Below are 13,536 nucleotides of genomic sequence, written 5' to 3'. Positions count from 1 at the left end.
ACACGTGACATCGAATAAGTTTCTTTATACAGCTGCAGACGAGTGGGATATTGTTCCTTTGTGTGGATATTCACGGATACATTCCTCGAACAAGGAAGCTGCCTAAAATTTATACACATAAATTTGGTAGGTTGTAATTATGGTATTTGCATTATTTTGTTTTCCTTCATTTGAACCGATTCGTTCTTGTTTCTCTACGTCTTGGTTGGGAAATTCTTCAATGCGCGATAGACATTGTTTTCACAGGTCTTTTCCTTTGTAAGCATGTATATATTACCGTCAATTTGTAAAATGTGATTCTCTCAGGCAATTTATAAAATGTGTAAATAGTTCAGTCATTTTGAAAAATCTGTCCAGATTGATTAAGACGATCAAAAGAGCCTACAAACATCACATTTTGTTGATCAATGTGACCATACGCCCTTATTACTACCGGTATCCATAAAAGTGACCCATGCGCTTACGAAACGAAAGGCGCAGCACAGGTCGCGAACTAGTCTAGATTTCTGCTATACATCCGGGTACTCACTTGGAAAAAACAATAACAAAGGCAACAACCAGTCCCGGGGAATTGCGTTAGATCAGTGCCCCTTTAAATTAGATTTAAGTTTGAATGAATGTTTGTCCATTATGGAAAATCAACATATCTTTAAGGCAGTGCAAATGTTTATAAGTCATACAAAGAGATTTGGGTAACATTTTTATGTAAATATACTAGACTCATTTATACATTTATTTATAACTATACACTCATCTTCTTTTCTGTTTTCCTTGTATATGATTTACTGTACAAGCTTTTTGTAAATACTATGGAGAGGGAGTCCTAAGTTGGATAACTTGTTCACAATCCATTTCAATCTGAATAAAATTTAAACAAAAACAAACAAACCAAGCCACCCTAAGGACCAACTGGGTAGAAGCTCCCAAGCTTTACCCTACTGTGAGACACAGGCATCTAGACCACAGCCATAGCCATACGGCCGACCCCAGCCGCTGACCACTGACCAGCCATCCAACCAGCTGGGTAGAAGCTCTCAAGGTTTACCCTATCGTGATACACAGGCATCTAGATCTCCACAGCTAAAGACACCATACGGTCACCACAGTAAAGCAGCCGATTGTCCAGCTGAGCGGCCTACCGTATGGTTGCCATCTACCGACGGTACCCCGTATGGACCACATGGGCCCGGCCAACCGACCGAGACGAAGATTACTCTACGGGCTCCGTTATACACAGGCAGTCATCACAAGCTGCACGGACCTTACTCATAACAAAATCCTGGACACCAGCGGATGATAAACTGCACGGGTAACACGTTTAGTGTATAGACTATTACGAACATCAACCCCTCCCAGGAGCTACCTACAGTCATTTGGAGGCGGAATCGGACCTATATGAGGAGATTAATCAGTCTGACGTTTCACCCCAGTTGGATTATACAGATGGATACACCTTTGTGGGACTCATTGAGGAGTTTTATCATCTTATGTCTGTACTCCAACCTCATTTGACAGAAAATTCACCATCTAAGATGACGGAATACGGAGGATGTCATGCTCCTACATCATCTCAACAAATCCAGGTGGCAGAGGTGAACGTAGATTCTGACTTCCTCTCCAACCACTCCACCATTTTAGACCTTTTCGACCTGGTTATGTCTATGAACTGCTATTACGCCTACCGTCTTTCAACATAATACCAACTCCGGGGCCAGTGGGAGGGCGTCTTCTGTCATAAGCCAATAAAGTTAAAGCAGATTACGCCCGACCGCTAGATTCCAGACGTTGTGGTTCACGGATACAAACTACATTTCAAGAAACATCCCATCCTGAAATTTCAAGCCATCGGACGCAGATTAAATCTAGTCGGTGCCAAGTTAGTGACAGCGGCTCTTTTATACTCCAGTGTTCCTAGTTCCGAAAAAAGAATACGTCTGGCATGAGGATGATAATCTACTTAAAGACCATCAACAAGAAATTCATGGTACCTCCTCCAAAGTTCAAAATGGAATCCGTACGGAAATTGCGGTCAACTTTGAGGACTGGAGATTGGCTCATCAGCCTCGGCCTACAAGCTGGCTATCTTTACGTCCCATCATGGAAATACCTGCGCTTCACAATTAATGGACAACGTTACAAGTTCCAGGTCTTGCCATTCGGATATCAATAGCCCCTTGTTTATTCACCAGGATTACAGCGCCAGTCATCAGGTTTGCCCACCTTCCATGGGTATGTGGACGATTTCCTGGCACCAGACCAAGAGGAAGCTCAGTTACACCAGAACATGCTATTTATGGTCCAGCTTATGACCTACCAAGGCTTCCTAGTCATTCCCTCCATATCCGAGACCACTCTAGTTCAAGGCATCCTATACATAGGAGTGCATTTCCAACTCCACAAGGGATATCTATGTCCACCAGAGGATTGATTGGTCAAGACTATTATGATGATTCAATCCCTATCAATTCAACCCAGCAGGTCTCTAAGGTGGTGGATATCTCTTCAAGGCAACCTTATGTCTCTGCAGGATATGATCTTCAAAGGAAGGTTGATGTTACGTCCCCTACAGACATGGATCAACTCATTACGACCCCACACCTTAAAGTTCAAGACTCAGTTACCTCCCTATTTATTACGGGACCTGCTTTGGTGGACTCAAAGAGAGCATGTGATGAGCGACATTCCCCTGACTTCTCCGATGCTCGAACACCATCTGATTACAGATGCGTCAGATTCGGAGGGAAATGAAGGCTATTCATTACACCATCCTGGCATGAGTAATACGCTTAGGAGATAAACCTACTGTGTTTTGAAATTTGATGTAGTCCCACTGCAGAATAGATACCTCTTTATTATAATTTTGAACCGAGCGCTTTAGCGCGAGGTTCCGAATTATAATAAAGAGGTATCTATTCTGCAGTGGGACTACATCAAATTTCAAAACACAGTAGGTTTATCTCCATTCTACCATGACAGCAACAACGCTTTGAAAACGGCGCTCTCTTGCAACGCGTAATAACACAAGTGCACAAGCCCGCTATCTTAGAACATTCCGAAAAGTGGTCACAGGTGTTATATATGTAACAATTATTACTAAAGTCCAAGATTAAAAACACTATAGTCGTGACTAGTTCATAATAAGTGTTCAAAACACATAGTTTTTCAAAAGAAGTTGACAATTAACACTCCTAACTTAGTCCTAAGAGAGATGTTTTACTTTCCACCAAACTGTTGCACACTGTTGTACACTGTGGACTGGCTGTCTATTTCTCGGAATTTTGTGCGAGCGGTCATTTCTTGGAAATCGAACATGCCATCATTTCCATTGTAGGGGTGACGGGTAATAGAAAAGGGTTTTAAAATGCTAAACGAATGTATTTCTACAGCAAACTTTATGAATTAACATTCTATTATACATTTAACATGTGTAAGTGTTATTATTTAGTTAGGAATTACCCCCAGTAAACAATAATAAAATCAAAATAAATGCCTCTCCACCCCGAACTTGGATGTGGCAGAACTTGACCTACATCACGGTTACTCACACCTCACAGCTGTCAATGGCTGACAATCAGTGTTTACGTTCTTGGTAAAGAGTTTTAGAAAGAAGCAAGATGACAACCCCGATCTATGATGTGGTTCAACATTAACAGGTAGATTACCTGGGATTGATCGAGCCTGTTGGTACATCCATATGATTACCAATGTGACTGAGTATGACTGAACAGCCGTGTTTTAGGCAGCAGACGAGCCGGATATTTTGAAACAAGGAATCTGCATGGTGTGACCTATTAATTTCAAGATTTCACGGATCCAAAACCGAATAGTGACAGAACTTAGACATTTGTGTCCCAGAAATAGTGGATTGTGTATGATTTTATTAATTGTGCGTGTTCTGAAATGAATTCCATCAAGTTTGATAAGCTGTCACTTCAGTTGGAACATGGTTTTCGTGGACTTTCGAAGGGGAGTGTTTTCTGATGGACTTTCAAATCCCCTCCTGACAAATTTTAACGGTGGTGGTTGACGGAGATGGCAACGAATATCGATCACAAAAAGGTTTGTAAACATGTTGTCATGAATAAAAAAATTCAAACAATTTTTATAATGTTACATTTTACTTCCATTGTCGGTTGTTTCAATGAGGAAATAGCTTAAATTATTCCGATTCTGGTCACCATAGAACATTTCTCGAACGGTTTCATAAACATTTCATTTGTATGCAAAAGATATGCCTTCATAAAATCTTTTAATGTCATCAAAGAAGCAGTCAGGGTTGCGGCCTAGAATGCCCCAAACATCCGATATCAAACTACCGTATTTCCTCTATTTGACACTACGCCGTCTATTAATTTCGCGAGAGCCCTTGACTCGGCGTGTATTAGAGACCTGTCTGGTATTAGAGATCCAGCGTGTATTAGAGGAAATATAGATATGTTTTACAGTTTATATCGGGGTATTCGATCAGAAGCCATTTTCTATGAATCGATATGTAGGCTATCTATGTATTCATACGCACGTTTTTTTTGTGAAAAGGCTTAATATATTTGAAAGGGGTTTCCGTAGCAAAAAGGAAACCTCTTTTTAGCCAATCAGAATCAAGCATTCATCAATGTCATGGTAGAATTCTTTCTATTGAGCATCCTCATAGCCACGGAAAACACCATAGTAGTGGCATACATTCAGAATCAAGGAGCAATCAGATTCAGTTCTCTGATGATGGAGACTACACGATTGTTGCCTTGGCAGACCCCATCAGTTGCCGGATGGAACCGAGACATATTCCAGAGAAGCTGAACATCCTTGCTTATAGCATTTCCCGTCAGGGAAGAATAGTGGCAACAGAATGGACCTTACATCCCGAGATCTTTGCTTGGATAACAAGTAAAGGGACACACCGCAATCTAGATCTCTTGCTACCTGCCGAAACAATCAACTTTCAGTTTATGTCAGTCCAGTTCCCAATCCAATGGCTCACCAGATCGATGCACTATCAATGGTTTGGACAGGGCTATTTGCATATGCATTCCCACCATGGTCTATCCTAGTCAAGGTCAGACGGATTGCATGATTGTCTTGATAGCACCAATCTGGATCAGAATAGCATGGTTCCCAAAATTATTAAGTCTATTAATGGAAGAGCCTCTCCAGTTACCTCTCTGTTGAGATCTGTGAAGACAGATCAGGTCAAACATTTTCTACAACAATCTGCCCAGCCTACATCCAGCTGCCTGGAAGTTATCACGCAAAGATGCAGACTTGCGGGTACTCTGGACTTGCAACTGAAATTATGGCAAGATCATGGAGACCTTCATCCTCCCTAATATATAATAATAGAAGTTCGTCCAGTGGGGAAGACGACAAGGGATTAAATACTAATATAATCCCCATCCATATGGTAGCAGACTTTCTCCTACATCTACGTCAGGACATGGGACAATAGAAGGTTACAGATAGGCACTTCATATCAACATGCGGTCTCTCAATTAGAAACCATCCCATTCTAAACAGACTTATGAGATCATTCCTACTGGAAGATGTTTTGTACACCTCTTATCTCCCTTAAGTGGAATCTATACCGAGTCAAATTAAAAACTTCACATTTTTAAAAGTTATCCCATATATGATATACAACGGACAAATGTATCAGAGAAGGTAATTTTTAATCATTAATGTCCAAAGAAGGATTTTAATTAACGGTGGTAACCATAATTTGTTCCAAGCACCTACGGTATTCGGTAATAACATCAACAGTTTAAATCATAAGTCCCAAGCACGAGAATCTGATGGCACACAAGTTCAGTAGCGTGTATGGCCACCATGTGCGTTGACAACTACCACACAACGCCTCCGCATGGACCTTGTGATGCTTGTGAACACATGATAGGGAAGACGATGCCATTGTTGCTGCAAAATGGTGCCAAGATCTTGCAAATTCTGTGGTTGGTTCTGGAGAGTGCGCAGACTTCTGCCAAGAGCATCCCAGACGTATTCGATGGGATTGAGGTCGGGTGACCTTGACGGCCAGTCCATGACGTTGACTCCTGCATTCTGAAGGAAATTCCTTGTCAAAATTGCTGCGTGGGGTCTGGCATTGTCGTGTTGGAAGATCAAACCGGGTCCATGTGTTGCCATGAAAGGCAGAAGTTCTGGTGCCAGTACCTGGTCGCGTTAAGCAGCAGCGTTGAGGTTGCCACAGATGACAAGAAGCCTGGAACGTGCATTGCCACAGAAAGCACCCCACACCATGACACTTCCGCCTTGAAATCTGTCAACTTCCTGTACACAACACTGGGCGTAACGTTCATGACGGCGCCTCCACACCCTCGCCCTACCATCAGCAAATCGAAGATTAAATCGGGATTCATCACTGAAGACGACTTGATTCCAATTCCTTTGAGTCCATCGTAAGTGTCGCTGTGCCCACAATTGACGTTGACGTCTGTGTAATGGAGTCAGAATCGGCCCGCAGTATGGCACACTCAGTCTACCCCTAAACAGTTTCTTTCTGGTTGATGTAGCCGTCAAAAATCGGTTACGGAGGTGACGTAAGACAATCTGACGATCCTCTGCATGTTACGTCACACGTAGTCGACCTGGCCGAGGGCAATCAGTGGTGGTACCCGTTTGCCGTAGATGCGTCTGTAAATCATGAACAGTCCGTGGACTACAATCCATCGTCCTTGCGACTTCAGCTACGGACGTTCCCTTCTGCAACATGCCGATGGCACGTTCACGTTGCACATTTGAAAGGCCTGGCATGACAAATGGCCGTAAAGACTTTTGTTTTCTTGTGTTTTTCTTTTAATGACTGTATACCTAAAAACACGTGCGTTATTATGGCCACGTGACCAGTTGCACGTGAAAAACCACTTTTGCCACTATAGTGCTGTGCACATGATTTTGATCGATTCACCTGCACAAAAACGGGTGTTATCTGAAAACAATACATGGCCATTACTGTTTAAATACACAATAAGGGCCCACAATGATAACTGGTCAAAATGTTAAAATTTTAGGATTGTGAAGTTTTTAATTTGGTTCAGTTTATCTGTTGTGCTATTAGCATTTTTAACAGAACCCTATGAGCCCCTGAAAAAGGCAATCTCATTCCAAAAATCCAGGAAAGCCCCCTTCCTCCTAGCCATGGTGACAGCAGCAAGAGTTTCAGAACTCCATGCTCTGTACTATTCTAGTCTCACCCATGATAAACATTGGACCTCATTTACTCTAAGATCGCTCCCGCATTTTGTAGTCGTTGGGCCATAGACAGTTACCATTCCTGTCTTGGGGCCGCCAGTGGATCACTCAGACAGACTTCTCTGTCCCATCAGAGCTCTCAATTCTACCTCTTGGTAGACACCATCAAAGTCCCTTTCCAACAAGAACATAGTCTCAGGGGAGTTTGGGGGCAAGGACCCAACACAGGCAGCATCAGAGGGTGTTTACACCCTTGATTATCCTGTCTATTAGGTGTAGGATGGATTAGGAGCACCTTGAGTATCAACTGCTTCAAGAACTAGGTGTAGATGCCCGGTAGTGACGTCAGAGCCGGAAGCGATAGAAACCGGAAGTGACGTCATCACCATATTGATGTCAGAACCGGAAATAGCAGTACAAGGTCCTTCAATCAGGAAATGACGTTTTTTGGTAGAAATAGACCATAAGAAAGGTCATTATCCAATAAAAGGGAAGTGACGTCAGAACCGGAAGTGAGAAACGGAAGGGACATCAATACCGGGAATAGTGTCACAAATCCATTTTAACAGGAAATGACATTATTTGGTAGAAATAGACCAGAAATGACGTCATTATTACTAACAAGATAAACAAATATAACAGTAATTCCAGTGAAGCCCAACAGAATGATTTCAACGAACTGAAGCAGCGACCCTCAGCGAATTCTGCTCGATTGGATGCAATGGGTCATAGATGGCTTGCAGCTCTCTCCAGCAATAATTTCAGCATTAAGTGCCGCCCAGGGAAATCCAACACTGATGCCGATGCTCTGTCAAGGTTAACAGTCAAGGAAGACACTGATGACATGGATGAGATTGCCAAAGATTATGTCACAGCTATTTGTCATTCTACCCATGTGACCAACCTTGTTGAAAGTTTGTGCCTCTCTGCAGATGTAGTTGAAGATGAAGACCTTGACAGACAGGTGTGAACAGAATGCCAGAGACTGGAGACGATCACAGGCTAAAGATCAAGCCCTACTAGAATTTATCAGACGCTTTATGAATGGAGCAAGGCCAGACCGGATCAAGTACCTGAAGGATCCTGAAATGACATCCTTGCTGATTAACTACAGTCAGTTTTGTACAGAGACGCCAGTGTTAATGGAGGGAACAGCTAGTTCTACCCTCTCGATTAAGAACTGCTGCACTGAGGAGCCTCCATGACAATTTTGGACACCCTGGAAGAGACAGAACTGTATCACTTCTACGGGACAGGTTCTACTGGCCATGGATACCACGTGATGTAGAGACCCACCTAAAACATTGTGAGCGTTGTCTGAGGAGGAAAACTGCAACCAACATCAAAGCTCCTTTAATCAGTATCAAGACTTCCGATCCACTCAAGCATGTGTGCATGGACTTTCTTTCCCTAAAACCCTCTAAAGGAGGAATAGAGCATGTCTTGGTTGTGACAGATCACTTCACTCGCTACGCCCAAGCCTACCCAGCCAAGAACATGACAGCAAAAACAACAGCAGAAGTCTTTTTCAGCTACTTTATCATCCATTATGGTCTTCCCAAAAGAATCCATTCCGATCAAGGAGCCAATTTTACAGGAAAGGTGATGCAGGAACTGTGCCAGCTTCTGAAGATATATCTGCTTATCTCTGGTATAGTGATTGTGTTGTCATACTGCAAAGTTAGAAATTAAATAGGTCTAGTAACATTCCCCTATATTTCTGTGTGTGAATGTTTATTGAGTGAATGCATTGGTTTTTATAATTCTGTAAGTACGGGATTTGTATGCAATGTCAAACATTGTATAACAGTGTGTAGTTAGTATAGATTCAGTGATATGCTCTACAAAGCTTCTATTGAATTCTATATCGTATATTTATTCATAGTTGATTGTATATATAGGAGTGTGGTGATGGCTGCACAGCGACCACGCAAGGTGGCTGCTTGGAGACCATAAAAACCCCAGTGTCACCCACAGGTAACGGGTAATTTACATGTGTGTCATGTCTCGAAACATATATTGTAAAAGGTGTATCATCATGTATAATCTGTTACTGAATTGATATAGTAGTTTCAAGAAAGAGGTAATTGTATTTGTAATGTTCAATGTATTTTACAACCATGGATCATGTCTATATTGTATCTTAAAAGTAATGTCGGGATGGAGTTGTTCATGTACGGAATATAAACGTATGTTTAATGAAATAAATGGTTGCTTTGTATTGTATGAATATTTATGTGTATGAAACCTGTGTACTATTGTTTTTTTGTAATGTTATTATTTTGTACAGTACAGGGTATCGTTATCTACTCTGGCAATAAAGACTCACACTCGTTGCCTGTGTTGGACCTTGTGTTTTACATCACAAACCCGGTTTCATAAGTTATGCTGAGGTCGGGCGAAGCGCGCCTTCTTTGATTTTTGTTTGTCTGCTAGCATCATGATATGGGATTTCTTATATCGTAAATATTCAACTAATATTAAACACTTGAAATTAGGACTGATGAATATATACTCTTCAAAAAAAGAAACTTGACAGATGTAAAACCACTTTTTGCCAAATATCTAAAATAATTACATTAAATGAGAACCAAATAAGTCAAACAGAAAGATGATGTGTCTATAACTCGCGAAAAACACATGCAAAGCACATAAACGTAGCGTTTGGGGATCAATTTTACAGCTTCATCCAAACGCAACCGCCTGTAAAAAACGTGCAGCACAGGATCCTGCATTTAGGCATGCAGGCCCCCCTGCTGAAAGGGTATAAAAATCCACATCAACGGCTGTTCATACAGTCCTTATAACGGCAGTAGAGGCGGTGACAGAATGCCAAGATTGAATGCAGCTGAACGGAACAACACCATTGGGAGATTACAAGCTGGAGCAACTCAGCAAAGAATTGGCCAGGCACTTTGGCGTATCCAGACAGACAATCTCCGTACTGTGGACCTGATACAACAACACCAACAGAGTTGACGACAGACCAAGGGTGACAACCCAAGCACAAGATAGATACATCCGGCTGCGACACCTCCGAGACCGCACTACCACAGCCACGTCTACAACCACACAGATCCCTGAGGTACGCAGAATATCAGATCAAACGGTACGCAACTGAGGGAGGCTGGACTTTTTGCACGAAGCCCTGTTCGACATCATGTATTGACCCCACGTCATCTGGCGGACCGTCTGCTTTGGTGCCAACAGAGGGTTAGATGGGCTCATGCAAGGTTGAGAAATGAACTGTTTACTAACGAGTCCCGTTTCCTTCTCACACGTGCTGATGGGCGCGCACGTGTCTACAGACGTCGGGGTGAACGTTACGCCCCCAACTGTGTGCAGCAGGTTGTCCCATTTGGCGGCGGGTGTGTCATGGTATCGGCCGGAATTCATCACGGTGGTAGGACGCCTCTCGTGCATGTGGCAGGTGCATTGACAGGTGTGCGTTACAGAGACTTGATCCTACAGCCTTACGTTCTTCCTCACATCAACGTTCATGGCGGACAGTTCCATCAGGACAATGCTCAACCGCATATTGCACGTGTTTGTCAGGACTTCTTACAGCACAACAACATCCAGACATTACCTTGGCCAGCCCGGTCACCAGATTTGTCCCCGATTGAGCATCTGTGGGACGAGTTGGATCGACGCGTTCGCAGAAGGATTCCACCGCCCCAAACACTTCCGGCGCTTCTTGATGCACTTCAGCATGAATGACAGCACATCCAACAGCGTGTTATTGACAACTTGATTGCATCTATGGGTCGTCGGTGTCAATCGGTGATTGATGCACGTGGTGGGCACAACCGATACTGACATTTTCTGTACCCCTGTGACATTAACTGTATGGTGTACGTGTGTCTGTCTAGGTGACACGATTAATGTTTTGAACATTGTGTACATTGATCTTCAAACAGTGTTTCAATTATGGTTTCTGTGTCCTATTTTGAAACAATCGCATTATATTACATTTTGAAAGTCAGTGTCAAGTTTCTTATTTTGAAGAGTATATATAAGTTATTAATTGTTTCCTGGAAATTTTATAACATGACACGTTAGATTAAGCCGAATGTTCGTATTTCTGCAACTGACATAATTATCTTGAAAATTAAGGGTTTGTCTGTTTAATGTTTGGATAATAAGTTTACTGAAATGTTTCATGATTTACATTTATCGGCAAATAAAAACGCCATGATAATGTGTATATTTTTTCAGGAATAAATGTGCAAAATATTTCTTCAATTGGCCCTTGTTTAATGAAGCACCTGACTGTTTGAAATCACCCACCCTCTTTACAGCGCCTTATGCTAAAACATTTCTGCAGGCTAAAGGTAACCTGCTTGCCCCCAATGTGCACATGTGATGTCATGTTTTCACATGTATACAGTCTTCACTGTATACAGTCAGTTGTGATTAATTCTCTTGATGTCTGTACATGTATCAGAAACTGATGTTCCAAGCAAAGAAAAGTTGGAAGTATGTTTGGTTAATAGGTGCAGTATAGCCAGTCGTCAGTTTTTAGGGGATAAATGCATGTTGGAAACTTGTTTCTCTTTTGTTTAATTACATATTGAGTTTGTGTAATGTACCGGTAGTGTCAAAATGAAATGGCTGCTATCTAATAGTGGTCACTAGTGCTCCAATAAAATGTTTTTCGATTGAAAATAGCTACATATTGTATTATTATCCCCCGCCACGAAGTGGAAGGGGGATATAGGAATGGGTGCCGTCCGTCCGTCCGTCCGTCCGTCCGTCCATCACATTTCGTTTCCGGAGCAGATCTTGTAACATATTTCTTCACCAAACTTGGCACATAGATAGATCTAGTGGTGAAGTGGTGCCTTTTGATAGTTTGGGATTTTTAAAAAAGTTATTTTTCGAGTTTCCATGGCAACGACTTTGATTTAGACTGAAAATGGAGGTAGTCCTCGTTTCCGGAGCAGATCTTGAAAAACGTACTAAATTTCTTTACAAAAAGGCCCAGTGAACATAGTTCGCAGGAGCTAATGCATTGCACACACCCGACATGTCATATTCACGGGGGATGTGAGTATTTCATGCTTGTATTATTTGGAGCCATTTGATTTTGACACTACATTAAACAAACACAATGAAGATAAAATATGTATCACGTTTAAGTACATATCAACATAGATATTGAACGGAATTAAGTCTTGGAAAGCCACATTGATTGTCAGATATAAAATGCAAAGGAAAACATGTTGCAGTCAACCAGATGAATATAAACATGTGCACTGGTGAGTTATGGCGTTACTGGAAGTGTGGAGTCTATATTTTTTCAGCTACGACTGCAAAACCAGTTATCTTTTTTATTAAAACAATGAGTCTAAATATGTTGGGTTTTTTCAAAGCAATATTTTGCAACAATATGTTTTTTGTGGCAGACAAATTATCATTATTTTATTTCTTTTTATTTCAGCAGTCTGAAGTATAATTACAATTTCTTACAAGCATTTTCTGGGACGATTTATATTTTTCAATAAATCCCTAGGGCCCACCAAGAATATCAAATAGTCGGTTCCTTATTTCAGCGATTGATTTTTGTGCAACAATTTATTCTATATCCGTACCAAATTTTGAGCTGTAAATACTTTTACCTCTCTTGTATTTGCATTCACACAAATACCTTTCAATACCTTGACCAAAAAAATGGTAACAGTTGCAAGGTGACAATTTTTGCTGATGAATCTACATACATGATCGTCTTCGAATTAAAAGATATAATTATAAGAGTAAATGCTGTCTTTTCAGAATCTATCAACATCTCCTGCTCAGGAACCAAATGACTTTGCAACTCGTACAAGAGAATGCTTACAGCAGATACGAGACCATCCTGATCCACTCTTGACTATGTTCAAATATGGAAAAGCTCGATGTTACAAGAAAGAACTTTCGGGCATCTGGACTTTGATGTGACAAGTTAAACATGCTGAACTTTTTTGGCATCGTCACCTTTTGCATAATGAAGATATTGATTGATTTAGGAGAAACGTTTTGTGAATTATTGCCTATTTTATGTCTAAATGAATTTATGCAAACATAAATTATTAAATCAGTCATTTTATTGGCGAATGCTTTTAGCTCACTCTTCAGAAAATGCATTACTGTGCGTGACGTCATAACATCACAAACTGTTGTCGTCACTATTAGACTATATGGAATATCTTTTTAATTTGAAGTTTACACGATATAGTGCTTTTCCATTGGACGAGACGACACAGTTTGACGTGCATATGTTTTTCACGAGACCGTGTACTTGAAATTATGTTAACACTGATGGACTACTTCCACATTTTGTTGTGGGACCCCTTG

At 41.4% G+C, this 13,536-nt stretch overlaps 1 protein-coding gene across 3 annotated transcripts in view; it reads left to right on the top strand.

Annotated features, from left to right (window-relative positions):
- The window catches only part of LOC139468148 (protein N-terminal asparagine amidohydrolase-like), a 638,951-nt gene extending 625,724 nt beyond the window's left edge, over positions 1-13,227 (top strand). For all 3 annotated transcript variants that reach the window (XM_071249923.1, XM_071249922.1, XM_071249924.1), the window contains one exon: positions 12,976-13,227. In XM_071249923.1, the coding sequence (XP_071106024.1) occupies positions 12,976-13,140 (165 nt within the window). In that variant the 3' untranslated portion in view covers positions 13,141-13,227. The remainder of the gene's footprint in view (positions 1-12,975) is intronic.
- The last annotated feature ends 309 nt before the right edge of the window (positions 13,228-13,536 follow it).

This window comes from Haliotis cracherodii, unplaced genomic scaffold (assembly GCF_022045235.1).
Source record: "Haliotis cracherodii isolate W230 unplaced genomic scaffold, xgHalCrac1.p SCAF_2, whole genome shotgun sequence".
Lineage (NCBI taxonomy): Eukaryota > Metazoa > Mollusca > Gastropoda > Lepetellida > Haliotidae > Haliotis > Haliotis cracherodii.
This window is presented reverse-complemented; position numbering and strand designations above follow the sequence as displayed.